Source organism: Haliotis cracherodii, unplaced genomic scaffold (genome assembly GCF_022045235.1).
Source record: "Haliotis cracherodii isolate W230 unplaced genomic scaffold, xgHalCrac1.p SCAF_36, whole genome shotgun sequence".
In the NCBI taxonomy this organism is placed as follows: domain Eukaryota; kingdom Metazoa; phylum Mollusca; class Gastropoda; order Lepetellida; family Haliotidae; genus Haliotis; species Haliotis cracherodii.
This window is the reverse complement of record NW_027266293.1, coordinates 1,240,389-1,254,771: the sequence shown is the minus strand read 5'-3', so window position 1 is coordinate 1,254,771 and position 14,383 is coordinate 1,240,389. Positions and strand designations below refer to the sequence as shown.

The following is a 14,383-nucleotide window of genomic DNA, read 5'->3' as shown; positions in this document are numbered from 1 at the left end:
TCAAAATAAGCTTGTTAATTAGACCACATTTTTATTAATTTATTATTTCACGTGAGAAGCGGTATTGTTCTCGCTTTGCAAATTCCGTTTGTGACGTGACACATATCCGTTTGTGACGTGACACATGTACATTCATATTCGTTTGTGACGTGACACATATATATCAGTTTGTGACGTGACACATTCATATTCGCTTGTGACGTGACACATACATATCAGTTTGTAACGTGACACATTCATATTCGTTTGTGACGTGACACATACATATCAGTTTGTGACGTGACACATTCATATACGTTTGTGACGTGACACATACATATTATATAGAATACTTAAAGAGCTCCCTTGTAATACCAATTTTATGAAACGAGTAAACTGTTCTGGCATCTGCAGAGCGAAAGTTCGTCTATGAAGCTATAAAACCATGAAAGGAGTTTCATAAAATTGGTATCGCACGGCAGCTACTTAGGTATTTTATTTATTACTTGCCGTCTATTACTTTTCAAAAAGCTACCGTCGTGTGTAAATAGGCGGCAGAGATCTACGCGACGCACATCACCCAATTGAGTTTAACCAAATATTACTTCAAACACATTCAGACCGCCTCCGTGGTCCTGTGGTAGAGCGTCCGCCCGGAGAGCGGAAGGTCCGGGGTTCGATCCCCGGCCGCGTCATACCAAAAGACGTTAAAAGATGGTACTTGTTGTTACCCTGTCTGTCGCTCGGCATAAATGGGCTAAAACAAGGACTGGTCGGCTCGGAGTCAGTATACTGTGTCTGAGTGGGGTATTCATGTTAAACTGCGGCATGGTATCTCAGTGAGCTAGCACTATAGATCGGCATCAGTCCGGACTAGTACAAGCAGCCACACAAACACATACTCGTACATGCACGTCGCTATATAAGTGCAATAATCTTGGACGCGACGTTAAACCCAATTTCACCTCACCTCACCTCAAACACATTCAAAGTTGACATGTATTAATTGAATACCATACAACGGTCTACCTTCCGACTTCAGGTGTCCGTTCCACAAAGCTATCCTAACGCTGAGATGATTGTAACTCCCATACTTTAACATAAACTTATGACTGTCGCTGCGCTACGATCGCTTTGTGGAACGGGACCATGCAGCACAAAGTTTACAAATACGTCAGTATACCCTATGACGTAAATTGTGACATTCTTTTACTTAATAAATTAATTACATAAGTAAGTATTTTGAAATAACAAGTGTAAACGTAAGTTATTACATTTTATAATGACCATCAAGATACATATAATTAATTCCAAACTCATTCGTATTGTAACATAATCTTTTGAAAATTCTCAATGAATCCGTACTTCGACATAAATGTCATATGTCTATCGCCGTTAGGATATGTACTTTCCAATGATATGAATTATTGGACATTTTGATATCAAACAAGGGCGCTTGTTTGATTTTACTTGCTACATTCGGGTGCTTCCATATCGCGATGAATGAAAAACAGTAGGAAACTGAGAATACCAGCACTTCTATCGATGGCTATGCAGTGCATTGATCTTTGGATTTGTTGACTTTAGATGCTGTTGGAAAGTGAGTGATTTAGTGAGTATGGTTTTACGCCGCTTTTAGCAATATTCCAGCAATATCACGACGGGGGACACCAGAAATGGGCTTCACACATTGTACCCATGTTGGAAAGACAATCAACTAGAGTTGAATGTTATAATACAATTTGGTTACACTGTGTGAAGAAATAAGAACGTTGTAACACTTTTGATGCATTGTATACGGTTTTGAAACCGCGACGTCATCTTAGTGCGGTTCTGAGCGGAACAAGGGGCAATACTGACGGCCAGGCACCATGAGGGTTAAGTGAGAAGAAGGGACAGTAATTACGACCAGGCACCATGAGGGATAAGTGAGAACAAGGGGCAGAAATGACGGCCAGGCACCATGAGGGGTAAGTGAGAACAAGGCGCAGTAATGACGTCCAGGCACCTTGAGAGTTAAGTGAGAACAAGGGGCAGTAATGACGGGTAAGCACCATGAGGGTTAAGTGAGAACAAGGGACAGTAAGGACGGCCAGGCACCATGAGGGTTAAGTGAGAACAAGGATCAGAAATGAAGGCCAGGCAACTTGGGGGTTAAGTGAGAACAAGGGGCAGTAATGACAGCCAAGCACCATGAGGGTAAAGTGAGAACAAGGGTCAGAAATGACAGCCAGGCACCATGAGGGTTAAGTGAGAACAAGGTGCGGTAATGACGGCCAAGCACCATGAGGGTTAGGTGAGAACAACAAGCGGTAATGACGGGCGGGCACCATGAGGGGATCATGATATCTGTAGGGGATCATGATATCGGACAGTAATTACGACCAGGCACCATGAGGGTTAAGTGAGAACAAGGGGCAGTAATTACGACCAGGCACCATGAGGATTAAGTGAGAACAAGGGCAGAAATGACGGCCAGGCACCATGCGGGTTAAGTGAGAACAAGGGGCGGTAATGACTGGGAACCACCATGAGGGTTAAGTGAGAACAAAGGGCGGTAATGACGGCCAGGCACCATGAGGGTTAAGTGCGAACAAGGGGCAGTAATGACGTCCAGGCACCTTGAGACTTAAGTGAGAACGAGGGGCAGAATGACGGGCAAGCACCATGAGGGTTAATTGAGAACAAGGGTCAGAAATGACAGCGAGGCAACTTGGGGGTTAAGCGAGAACAAGGGGCAGTAATGCCGGCCAGGCACAATCACGATTAAGTGAGAACAAGGGGCAGTAATGACGGCCAGGCACCATTAGGGTTAAGTGAGAACAAGGGGCAGTAATGACGTCCAAGCACCATGAGGGTCAAGTGAGAACAAGGGACAGTAATGACGTGCAAGCACTATGAGGGTTAAGTGAGAACAAGGGGCAGTAATGACGGCCAGGCACCATGAGGTTTAAGTGACATCAAGGAGCAGTAATGACAGCCAGGCATCATGAGGGTTAAGTGAGAACAAGAGGCAGTAATGACAGCCAGGCACCATTAGGTTTAAGTGAGAAGAAGGGGCAGTAATGACAGCCAGGCACCATGAGGGTTAAGTAAAAACAAGGGGCAGTAATGACGGCCAAGCACCATGAGGGTTAGGTGAGAATAAGGGGCAGTAATGACAGCTAGGCACCATTAGGGTTAAGTAAAAAGAAGGGGCAGTAATGACGGCCAGGCACCATGAGGGTTAGGTGAAAACAAGAGGCAGTATTGACGGCCAGGCACCATTAGGGTTAGGTGAAAACAAGGGGCAGTAATTACGACCAGGCACCATGAGGGTTAGGTGAGAATAAGGGGCAGTAATGACAGCTAAGCACCATTAGGGTTAAGTAGAAAGAAGGGGCAGTAATGACGGCCAGGCACCACGAGGGTTAGGTGAAAACAAGAGGCAGTATTGACGGCCAGGCACCATGAGGGTTAAGTGAGAACAAGGGGCAGTAATGACGGCCAGCCACCTTGAAGATTAAGGGAGAACAAGGGGCACTAATGACAGCCAGGCACCATGAGGGTTAAGTAAAAACAAGAGTCAGCAATGACAGCCAAGCACCATGAGGGTTAAGTGAAAACAAGGGACAGTAATTACGACCAGGCACCATGAGGGTTAAGTGAGAACAAGGGACAGTAATTACGACCAGGCATCATGAGGGTTAAGTGAGAACAAGGTGCGGTAATGACAGCCAGGCACTATGAGGGTTAAGTGAGAACAAGGCGCAGTAATGATGTCCAGGCACCTTGAGAGTTAAGTGAGAACAAGGGGCAGTAATGACGGGCAAGCACCATGAGGGTTAAGTGCGAACAAGGGACAGTAATGACGGCCAGGCAACTTGGGGGTTAAGTGAGAACAAGGGGCAGTAATGACAGCCAAGCACCATGAGGGTAAAGTGAGAACAAGGGACAGTAATTACGACCAGGCACCATGAGGGTTAAGTGAGAAGAAGGGACAGTAATTACGACCAGGCACCATGAGGATTAAGTGAGAACAAGGGGCAGAAATGACGGCCAGGCACCATGCGGGTTAAGTGAGAACAAGGGGCGGTAATGACTGGGAAGCACCATGAGGGTTAAGTGAGAACAAAGGGCGGTAATGACGGCCAGGCACCTTGTATGTTAAGTGAGAACAACAGGCAGTAATGACGTCCAGGCACCATGAGGGTTAAGTGCGAACAAGGGGCAGTAATGACGTCCAGGCACCTTGAGACTTAAGTGAGAACGAGGGGCAGAATGACGGGCAAGCACCATGAGGGTTAATTGAGAACAAGGGTCAGAAATGACAGCGAGGCAACTTGGGGGTTAAGTGAGAACAAGGGGCAGTAATGACGGCCAGGCACAATAACGGTTAAGTGAGAACAAGGGGCAGTAATTACGACCAGGCACCATGAGGGGTAAGTGAGAAGAAGGGACAGTAATTACGACCAGGCACCATGAGGGTTAAGTGAGAACAAGGGGCAGTAATGACAGCCAGGCACCATAAGGTTTAAGTGAGAACAAGGTGCGGTAATGACAGCCAGGCACTATGAGGGTTAAGTGAGAACAAGGGGCAGCAATGGCGGCCAGGCACCATGAGGGTTAAGTAAAAACAAGAGTCAGTAATGACAGCCAAGCACCATGAGGGTTAAGTGAGAACAAGGGACAGTAATGACAGCCAGGCACTATGAGGGTTAAGTGAGAACAAGGGGCAGCAATGGCGGCCAGGCACCATGAGGGTTAAGTAAAAACAAGAGTGAGTAATGACAGCCAAGCACCATGAGGGTTAAGTGAGAACAATGGACAGTAATTACGACCAGGCACCATGAGGATTAAGTGAGAACAAGGGGCAAAAATGACGGCCAGGCACCATGAGGGGTAAGTGAGAAGAAGGGACAGTAATTACGACCAGGCACCATGAGGGTTAAGTGAGAACAAGGGGCAAAAATGACGGTCAGGCACCATGAGGGATAAGTGAGAACAAGGCGCAGTAATGACGTCCAGGCACCTTGAGAGTTAAGTGAGAACAAGGGGCAGTAATGACTGGGCAAGCACCATGAGGGTTAAGTGAGAACAAGGGGCAGTAATGACTGGGCAAGCACCATGAGGGTTAAGTGAGAACAAGGGTCAGAAATGACGACCAGGCACCATGAGGGTAAAGTGAGAACAAGGGTCAGTAATGACAGCCAAGCACCATGAGGGTAAAGTGAGAACAAGGGACAGTAATTACGACCAGGCACCATGAGGGTTAAGTGAGAAGAAGGGACAGTAATTACGACCAGGCACCATGAGGATTAAGTGAGAACAAGGGGCAGAAATGACGGCCAGGCACCATGAGGGTTAAGTGAGAACAAGGGTCAGAAATGACGGCCAGGCAACTTGGGGGTTAAGTGAGAACAAGGGTCAGTAATGACAGCCAAGCACCATGAGGGTAAAGTGAGAACAAGGGACAGTAATTACGACCAGGCACCATGAGGGTTAAGTGAGAAGAAAGGACAGTAATTACGACCAGGCACCATGAGGATTAAGTGAGAACAAGGGGCAGAAATGACGGCCAGGCACCATGAGGGTTAAGTGAGAACAAGGGTCAGAAATGACGGCCAGGCAATTTGGGGGTTAAGTGAGAACAAGGGGCAGTAATGACAGCCAAGCACCATGAGGGTAAAGTGAGAACAAGGGACAGTAATTACGACCAGGCACCATGAGGGTTAAGTGAGAACAAGGCACAGTAATTACGACCAGGCACCATAAGGATTAAGTGAGAACAAGGGGCAGAAATGACGGCCAGGCACCATGCGGGTTAAGTGAGAACAAGGGGCGGTAATGACTGGGAACCACCATGAGCGTTAAGTGAGAAGAAAGGGCGGTAATGACGGCCAGGCACCTTGTATGTTAAGTGAGAACAAGAGGCAGTAATGACGTCCAGGCACCTTGAGGGTTAAGTGGGAACAAGAGGCAGTAATGACGGCCAGCCACCTTGAGGGTTAAGTGCGAACAAGGGGCAGTAATGACGTCCAGGCACCTTGAGACTTAAGTGAGAACGAGGGGCAGAATGACGGGCAAGCACCATGAGGGTTAATTGAGAACAAGGGTCAGAAATGACCGCGAGGCAACTTGGGGGTTAAGCGAGAACAAGGGGCAGTAATGCCGGCCAGGCACAATGACGGTTAAGTGAGAACAAGGGGCAGTAATGACGGCCAGGCACCATTAGGGTTAAGTGAGAACAACGGGCAGTAATGACGTCCAAGCACCATGAGGGCCAAGTGAGAACAAGGGACAGTAATGACGTGCAAGCACTATGAGGGTTAAGTGAGAACAAGGGGCAGTAATGACGGCCAGGTACCATGAGGGTTAAGTGACAACGAGGAGCAGTAATGACAGCCAGGCATCATGAGGGTTAAGTGAGAACAAGGGGCAGTAATGACAGCCAGGCACCATTAGGTTTAAGTGAGAACAAGGGGCAGTAATGACAGCCAGGCACTATGAGGGTTAAGTAAAAACAAGGGGCAGTAATGACGGCCAGGCACCATGAGGGTTAGGTGAGAATAAGGGGCAGTAATGACAGCTAGGCACCATTAGGGTTAAGTAAAAAGAAGGGGCAGTAATGACGGCCAGGCACCATGAGGGTTAGGTGAAAACAAGAGGCAGTATTGACGGCCAGGCGTCATGAGGGTTAAGTGAGAACAAGGGGCAGTAATGACGGCCAGCCACCTTGAGGATTAAGGGAGAACAAGGGGCACTAATGACAGCCAGCCACCTTGAGGGTTAAGTGAGAAGAAGGGGCAGTAATGACAGCCAGGCACCATGAGGGTTAAGTAAAAACAAGAGTCAGTAATGACAGCCAAGCACCATGAGGGGTAAGTGAGAAAAAGGGACAGTAATTACGACCAGGCACCATGAGGGTTAAGTGAGAAGAAGGGACAGTAATTACGACCAGGCACCATGAGGGTTAAGTGAGAACAAGGGGCAGAAATGACGGCCATGCACCATGAGGGTTAAGTGAGAACAAGTGGGCAGAAATGGCGGCGAGGCAACTTAGGGGTTAAGTGAGAACAAGGGGCGGTAATGACGGGGAACCACCATGAGGGTTAAGTGAGAACAAAGGGCGGTGATGACAGCCAGGCACCATGAGGGTTAAGTGAGAACAAGGGGCAGTAATGATGGCCAGGCACCATGAGTATTACGTGCGAACAACGGGCAGTAATGACAGTCAGGCACCGTGAGGGTAAAGTGAGAACAAGGGACAGTAATGACGGCCAGGCACCATGAGGGTTAAGTGCGAACAAGGGGCGGTAATGACGGGCAGGCACCATGCGGATTAAGTGAGAACAAGGGGCAGTAATGACGTCCAAGCACCATGAGGGCCAAGTGAGAACAAGGGACAGTAATGACGTGCAAGCACTATGAGGGTTAAGTGACAACAAGGAGCAGTAATGACAGCCAGGCATCATGAGGGTTAAGTGAGAACAAGGGGCAGTAATGACAGCCAGGCATCATGAGGGTTAAGTGAGAACAAGGGGCAGTAATGACAGCCAGGCACCATTAGGTTTAAGTGAGAACAAGGGGCAGTAATGACAGCCAGGCACCATGAGGGTTAAGTAAAAAAAACAAGGGGCAGTAATGACGGCCAGGCACCATGAGGGTTAGGTGAGAATAAGGGGCAGTAATGACAGATAGGCACCATTAGGGTTAAGTAAAAAGAAGGGGCAGTAATGACGGCCAGGCACCATGAGGGTTAGGTGAAAACAAGAGGCAGTATTGACGGCCAGGCGTCATGAGGGTTAAGTGAGAACAAGGGGCAGTAATGGCGGCCAGCCACCTTGAGGATTAAGGGAGAACAAGGGGCACTAATGACGGCCAGGCACCATGAGGGTTAAGTGCGAACAAGGGGCGGTAATGACGGGCAGGCACCATGCGGATTAAGTGAGAACAAGGGGCAGAAATGACGGCGAGTCACCATGAGGGTTAAGTGAGAACAAAGGGCGGTGATGACGGCCAGGCACCATGAGGGTTAAGTGAGAACAAGGGGCAGAGATGACGGCCAGGCACCATGAGGGTTAAGTGTGGACACAGGGAAGTAATGACGGGAAGCACGATTAGGGTTAAGTGAGAACAAGGGGCAGATATGACGGCCAGGCACCATGAGGGTTAAGTGCGAACAAGGGGCGGTAATGACGGCCAGGCACCATGAGTGTTAAATGAGAACAAGGGGCAGTAATGACGGCCGGGCACCATGAGGGATAAGTGAGAACCACGGGCAGTAATGATAGCCAGGCACCATGAGGGTTAAGTGAGAACAAGGGGCGGTTATGACGTCCAGGCAACATGATTGTTAATTGAGAACAAGGGGCAGTAATGACGTCCAGGCACCATGAGGGATAAGTGAGAACCACGGGCAGTAATGACAGCCAGGCACCATGAGGGTTAAGTGAGAACAAGGGGCGGTAATGAGGTCCTGGCACCATGACGGTTAAGTGACAACAAGGAGCATTAATGACAGCCAGGCACCATGAGGGTTAAGTGAGAACAAGGGGCAGTAATGACGGCCAAGCACCATGAGGGTTATGTGAGAACAAGGGGCAGTAATGACAGCCAGGCACCATTAGGGTTAAGGAAAAACAAGAGGCAGTAATGACGGCCAGGCACCATGAGGGTTAAGAGAGAACAAGGGACAGTTATGACAGCCAGGCACCATGAGGGTTAATTGAGAATAAGGGGCGGTAATGACGGAGAGGCACCATGAGGGTTATGTGAGAACAAGGGGCTGTAATGACGACCAGGCACCATGAGGGTTAATTGAGAACAAGGGGCGGTAATGACGGCCAGGCACCATGAAGGATAAGTGAGAACAAGGGGCAGAAATAACAGAAAATTACCATGAGGGTTAAGTGAGAACAAGGGGCAGTAATGACGGGCAAGCACCATGATGGTTAAGTGAGAACAAGGGGCAGTAATGACGGCCAGACACCATGAGGGTTAAGTGGGAAGAAGGGGCGGTAATGACAGCCAGGCACCATGCGGGGTAAGTGAGAACAAGGCGCAGTAATGACGGCCAGGCACCATGATGGTTAAGTGAGAACAAGGGGCAGAAATGACGGCCAGGCACCATGAGGGTTAAGTGAGAACAAGGGGCAGTAATGGCGGCCAAGCACCATGAGGGTTAAGTGAGAACAAGGTGCGGTAATGACGGCCAAGCACCATGAGGGTTAGGTGAGAACAAGGGGCAGTAATGGCGGCCAAGCACCATGAGGGTTAAGTGAGAACAAGGTGCGGTAATGACGGCCAGGCACAATGAGGGTTAAGTGAGAACAAGGGGCAGTAATGACGGCCAGACACCATGATGGTTAAGTGAGAACAAGGGGCAGTAGTGACGGCCAGGCACCATGAGGGTTAAGTGAGAACAAGGGGCGGTAATGACGGCCAAGCACCATGAGGGTTAAGTGAGAACAAGGGGCAGTAATGACGGCCAAGCACCATGAGGGTTAAGTGAGAACAAGGGGCAGTAGTGACGGGCAAGCACCATGAGGGTTAAGTGAGAACAAGGGGCAGTAGTGACGGGCAAGCACCATGAGGGGATCATGATATCTGTAGGGATCCTTTCGTTGAAGGTGCGATTTGTATTACTTTTATACCACAACTCTCGCCTAATTCTATCAATAGGAGCGGTGGGGTAGCCTGGTGGTTAAAGCATTCATTCGTCACACCGTAGATCCCGGGTTCTAATCCCCACATATGTGTCTGAATAGTGCTAAAAGCGGTGTAAACCCATACCCACTCACTCACTCACTCATTCTATCAATGACATGTGTTCAACTACCTGCAATAAAAAAATTATCATCCAGACCAGAACATCATCGGAAAATAGACAGAGAAAATATTTATTATAAAATAGAATATAGACAACGGAACACCAGACTAAAGTTAAAGATAAATGAGAGTTATCTCCCTTAGGCTCGTTACAACAATCAATCATCGATATTCATATTGTGATAGTGCAAACCAGTTCAATACTTTAATAATCTCCAGCACTATCTATGAATGTCAGTTAACACCCCTTCACGTCGCCGGATCAGTCGGAGAGAGGGGCCCAGGTCATCTACAACGTCGCCGCAACAATATGAAATACTATAGCTTAATTCAGTATCAATATGTATCCTTTCATGAATTGTTTGTATTATCTGCGTATCAGAGGGCCTCTAAACTGATGCTGACTTCAGCTGTCGATACTGTCTTAGATTGCCACGTGTGTCTCTAACGTCAAGACCTCCCTACCACAACGACATAAAAATATCTTGTCTACCACTGTTCCTTGACATACGTTGTCCTTGAGTCTTCATATCTCAAGTGCGATGCCAAAGGATACCTGCTAGAATTGAATTTCTGGGTAATCCATATGTGAGTCTAAACATGACCTTAACTCAGAATTAAATATTGGACCCACGCACTTCTGTTTTTAAATTGGCAATACAAACAGCATAAGAATAACAGAATAAACGAACCGAGTCGAATGTTCATTTGTATTGAACGTCAGAATGCTACTTGTCAACACTGTTATCACGTAAATTTGGATCTAAGGTGAAATATCTGGAATTCTCACCTGGTGTGATGTAATACATATAACCAGGTGCGGCTGTCAATTCCCTAGGAATACCCAGGGGGCAGATACAGTCCTGGATGGCCTGGTTGAAGAAGAAGTTATTGACACTGAATCGGTTGCAGAACAACACACACTCCATCAGACTATTCGCATTGCCACGTCGTCTTATGGCTTTCTGGGGCTTCTTATCCTGCAAGTTGCCATCGGAACTAAATACATACTTAGTATTACATTGTGTCATAGTTATTGTCTGACCAGTGGCCATGCCGATGTACAAAGCAGCTGCCCACACTGTCCAGTATCCGGGCATCTTCTCTGCGGGTAGTTCCTGCTGGTTCGTCGACTGAACGTCACTCCTGCTACCTGCAATGTTCTCTCCAAGTCCTGTGAATCACGGGCATCAAGTATCGTCTCCAGGACACACCCAGGCTCCTTGCCAGCAGGGTTAGAATGGTTACATAATTAACATGTTTCCCCGATTGGCTGCTGAGCACTTTTACATTGATGGCGTGCTTGTCTCATTGGATTGAACTTCTGATTGACGTTAGACTAATGATCACCCAGTGTGCATTCATTGGTGACAATATTTTTTCATCGTTTGTTTTTAATCTTGCGGTAAAGCTAACTTAAGCAATCCATCATATTCATTATAACAACAAAGTTCCGATTGTGCTTCGTCGTTATTATTATCATTATTTACAGATTAAAATATAAAATGCAGCAAAGAGGGTTTGGTGATTCTGGCAAAGCCAGGCTGGTTAGGCTCATCATCAGCTCAGCATCCTTGCCCCCTCTACACGCAGCCCAGACAGGAAGCGCTGCCTAGTGAAACGTACCTAGAAAATTTCGGAGAATGTGAAGACTCTCCAACAACTGCATACTTCTGCATTACCCAGATTGTCAGAAAGGCTGTATTCCTGGCAGCAAACCCGGATACTCTCCCAACAGATTGTGAGGTACCAGACCTAAGGCACCGAGAACAATGGGGAGTTGAACAACTTGGTACTTGGGATGCAAGCGTGACAATTCGAAAGCGAAGTAGGGGTTCGAACCCCGGCCTTGTCAAAGCAAAAGACATTAAAAGATTGTACGTGTTGTTACCCTGCCTGGCGCTCTGCATAAATGGGCTAAAACAAGGATTGGTTGGCTCAGAGTCAGTATACTGTGTCTGAGTGTTCATGTTCATGTTCATCTGCGGTATGGTCTCTCAGTGTGCTAGCAGTATAAAATCACCATTAGTCGGAACGAGCACAAGCAGCCACGCACGCACGCACGCACGCACACACGTGCATGCACTTCGCTATATAAATGCAATAATCTTAAACGCGGCGTTAAACCCCTCATCACCTCACCTCATCTAAACACCTCTATGAAATAACTGTTTTGTAGATTCCAAATCTCGCAAAGCTTTCATGCAGGCCAGCTTAGTACAGAATAAGTGTTGTCAACGTCTTCCCATCTTATTTCTGCTGAACTTTTAGTTGACTCTGGAAAACATTTCACCCTTAAAATCAAGCACTAAAGTGCAGAACATGTTGTCAACGACTTCCCATCCTATTTCTGCTGCACTCTTTGTTGACTGTGGAAAACATTTCACTATTAAAATCAAGCACTAAAGTACAGGCAGCATCAACGCCTTCCCATCTTATTTCTCCTGCACTTTTTGTTGACTGTGGAAAACATTACACTATTAAAATCAAGCATTAAAGTACAGGCAGCATCAACGCCAGCTATAATCCATCAATCGATCGCCGGTTTGCTGGCAGTGACGCCCGCAGTAAATGCCAAACACGAGCTTATAGAATGCTCGAGAGCATTCTTTGTTAACACGTGTTTGTTTGTTATTATCTAGGTCGTCCTTATTTAATGACTCAAATTGTCTTATGGCTGAAATATACATTTTTAGAATAGTATACCCGAAGAAGGCCATGTGATTATCATTATTTCCATAGGCCGCAGTAACCTATGGGGCTATAGCTGTAGACAGTCTACGTTTTGTCTGCACTGTCATTAAAACTGAATGTACTAAATAATACTCTTTATAAAAAGCAGGGGATACTCGTAAAAAACTTAAACTTTCCAAAAGTAAGATAGATCAGTTTCTAGTAATAGTTGTATGATAATAATGACCGTATTGGGAACACATTACAAAGATAATGACCATCCTGTATTGTTCTTCAGGCTAACATAGCCACTTATCACATACGTTTACTTGAAATGTAAGCAGCGCCTCCTAATAATGACCGTATTGGGAACACATTACAAAGATAATGACCATCCTGTATTGTTCTTCAGGCTAACATAGCCACTTATCACATACGTTTACTTGAAATGTAAGCAGCGCCTCCTAATAATGACCGTATTGGGAACACATTACAAAGATAATGACCATCCTGTATTGTTCTTCAGGCTAACATAGCCACTCATCACATACGTTTACTTGAAATGTAAGCAGCGCCTCCTAATAATGACCGTATTGGGAACACATTACAAAGATAATGACCATCATTTATTGTTCTTCAGGCCAACATAGCCACTTTTCTTTTTTCTTTTTTTAAACATAGCCACTTATCATATGCGTTTACTTCAAAATGTAAGCAGCGCCTTCTAAATACGCATGTACAGGATGTTACGGGATGAAACTGCTTGTAAACATAAAATACGGATCCGGATGCACAGGATGTTACGGGTTGAAACTGCTTGTAAACATAAAATACACATGTACAGGATGTTACGGGATGAAACTGCTTGTAAACATAAAATACGGATCCGGATGCACAGGATGTTACGGGTTGAAACTGCTTGTAAACATAAAATACGCATGTACAGGATGTTACGGGTTGAAACTGCTTGTAAACATAAAATACGGATGCACAGGATGTTACGGGTTGAAACTGCTTGTAAACATAAAATACGGCTGTACAGGATGTTACGGGATGAAACTGCTTGTAAACATAAAATACGGATGTACAGGATGTTACGGGATGAAACTACTTGTAAACACAACATACGGATGTATGGGATGTTACGGGATGAAACTACTTATAAACACAACATACGGGTGCATGGGATGTTACGGGATGAAACTGCTTGTAAACATACAATACGGCTGTGCAGGTTGTTACGGGATGAAACTGCTTGTAAACACAACATACGGGTGTACAGGATGTTACGGGATGAAACTGCTTGCAAAACTCGAAATACGGGTGTAAGGGATGTTACGGGATGAAACTGCTTGTAAACATACAATACGGCTGTGCAGGTTGTTTCGGGATGAAACTGCTTGTAAACACAACATACGGGTGTACAGGATGTTACGGGATGAAGCTGCTTGCAAAACACGAAATACGGGTATACATAGAGGTTATCACGTGAGTGTGTTTGGGGATTGTAAATATCCTGCATCAGGAATAAACATTGTATTAAGCGAGCCTTGGCGAGCAAAATACATAGTGTTTATACCTAATACAGGATATTTACCATTCCCAAACACACAAGCGTGATAACCTCTTTATTATATAATGTCATTCTTTAATTCTGTGCTTGAAAATGGCTTTCCCTCTCTCATAAACATTACCTAAAAAATTGCGAGTTTTCCTGGAATGCGCGCATTAATATTTATTACGTCACAGGGTAAGTGGTGTGGTAGTCGGACAGTGACAGTAGCCAATATAGTTCCAACTGAAATCTGTTTCTTATACAGTGGCGAAGCAACATATATATACGCAAAACAACGATTGTTTTCACTTGCATTTCGCGCCAATCCATCGGTCTATTCGCTAGAGTAACTGCCCTTTGTCAAAG

General features: G+C 46.2%; 1 protein-coding gene across 1 annotated transcript in view; it reads right to left on the bottom strand.

Annotated features, from left to right (window-relative positions):
* Positions 1 to 10,889, bottom strand: part of LOC139477866 (uncharacterized) — a 33,375-nt gene extending 22,486 nt beyond the window's left edge. Inside the window, exon 1 of the mRNA XM_071260302.1 lies at positions 10,580 to 10,889. Within this exon, the coding sequence (XP_071116403.1) occupies positions 10,580 to 10,889 (310 nt within the window). The remainder of the gene's footprint in view (positions 1 to 10,579) is intronic.
* Positions 10,890 to 14,383: the final 3,494 nt, after the last annotated feature.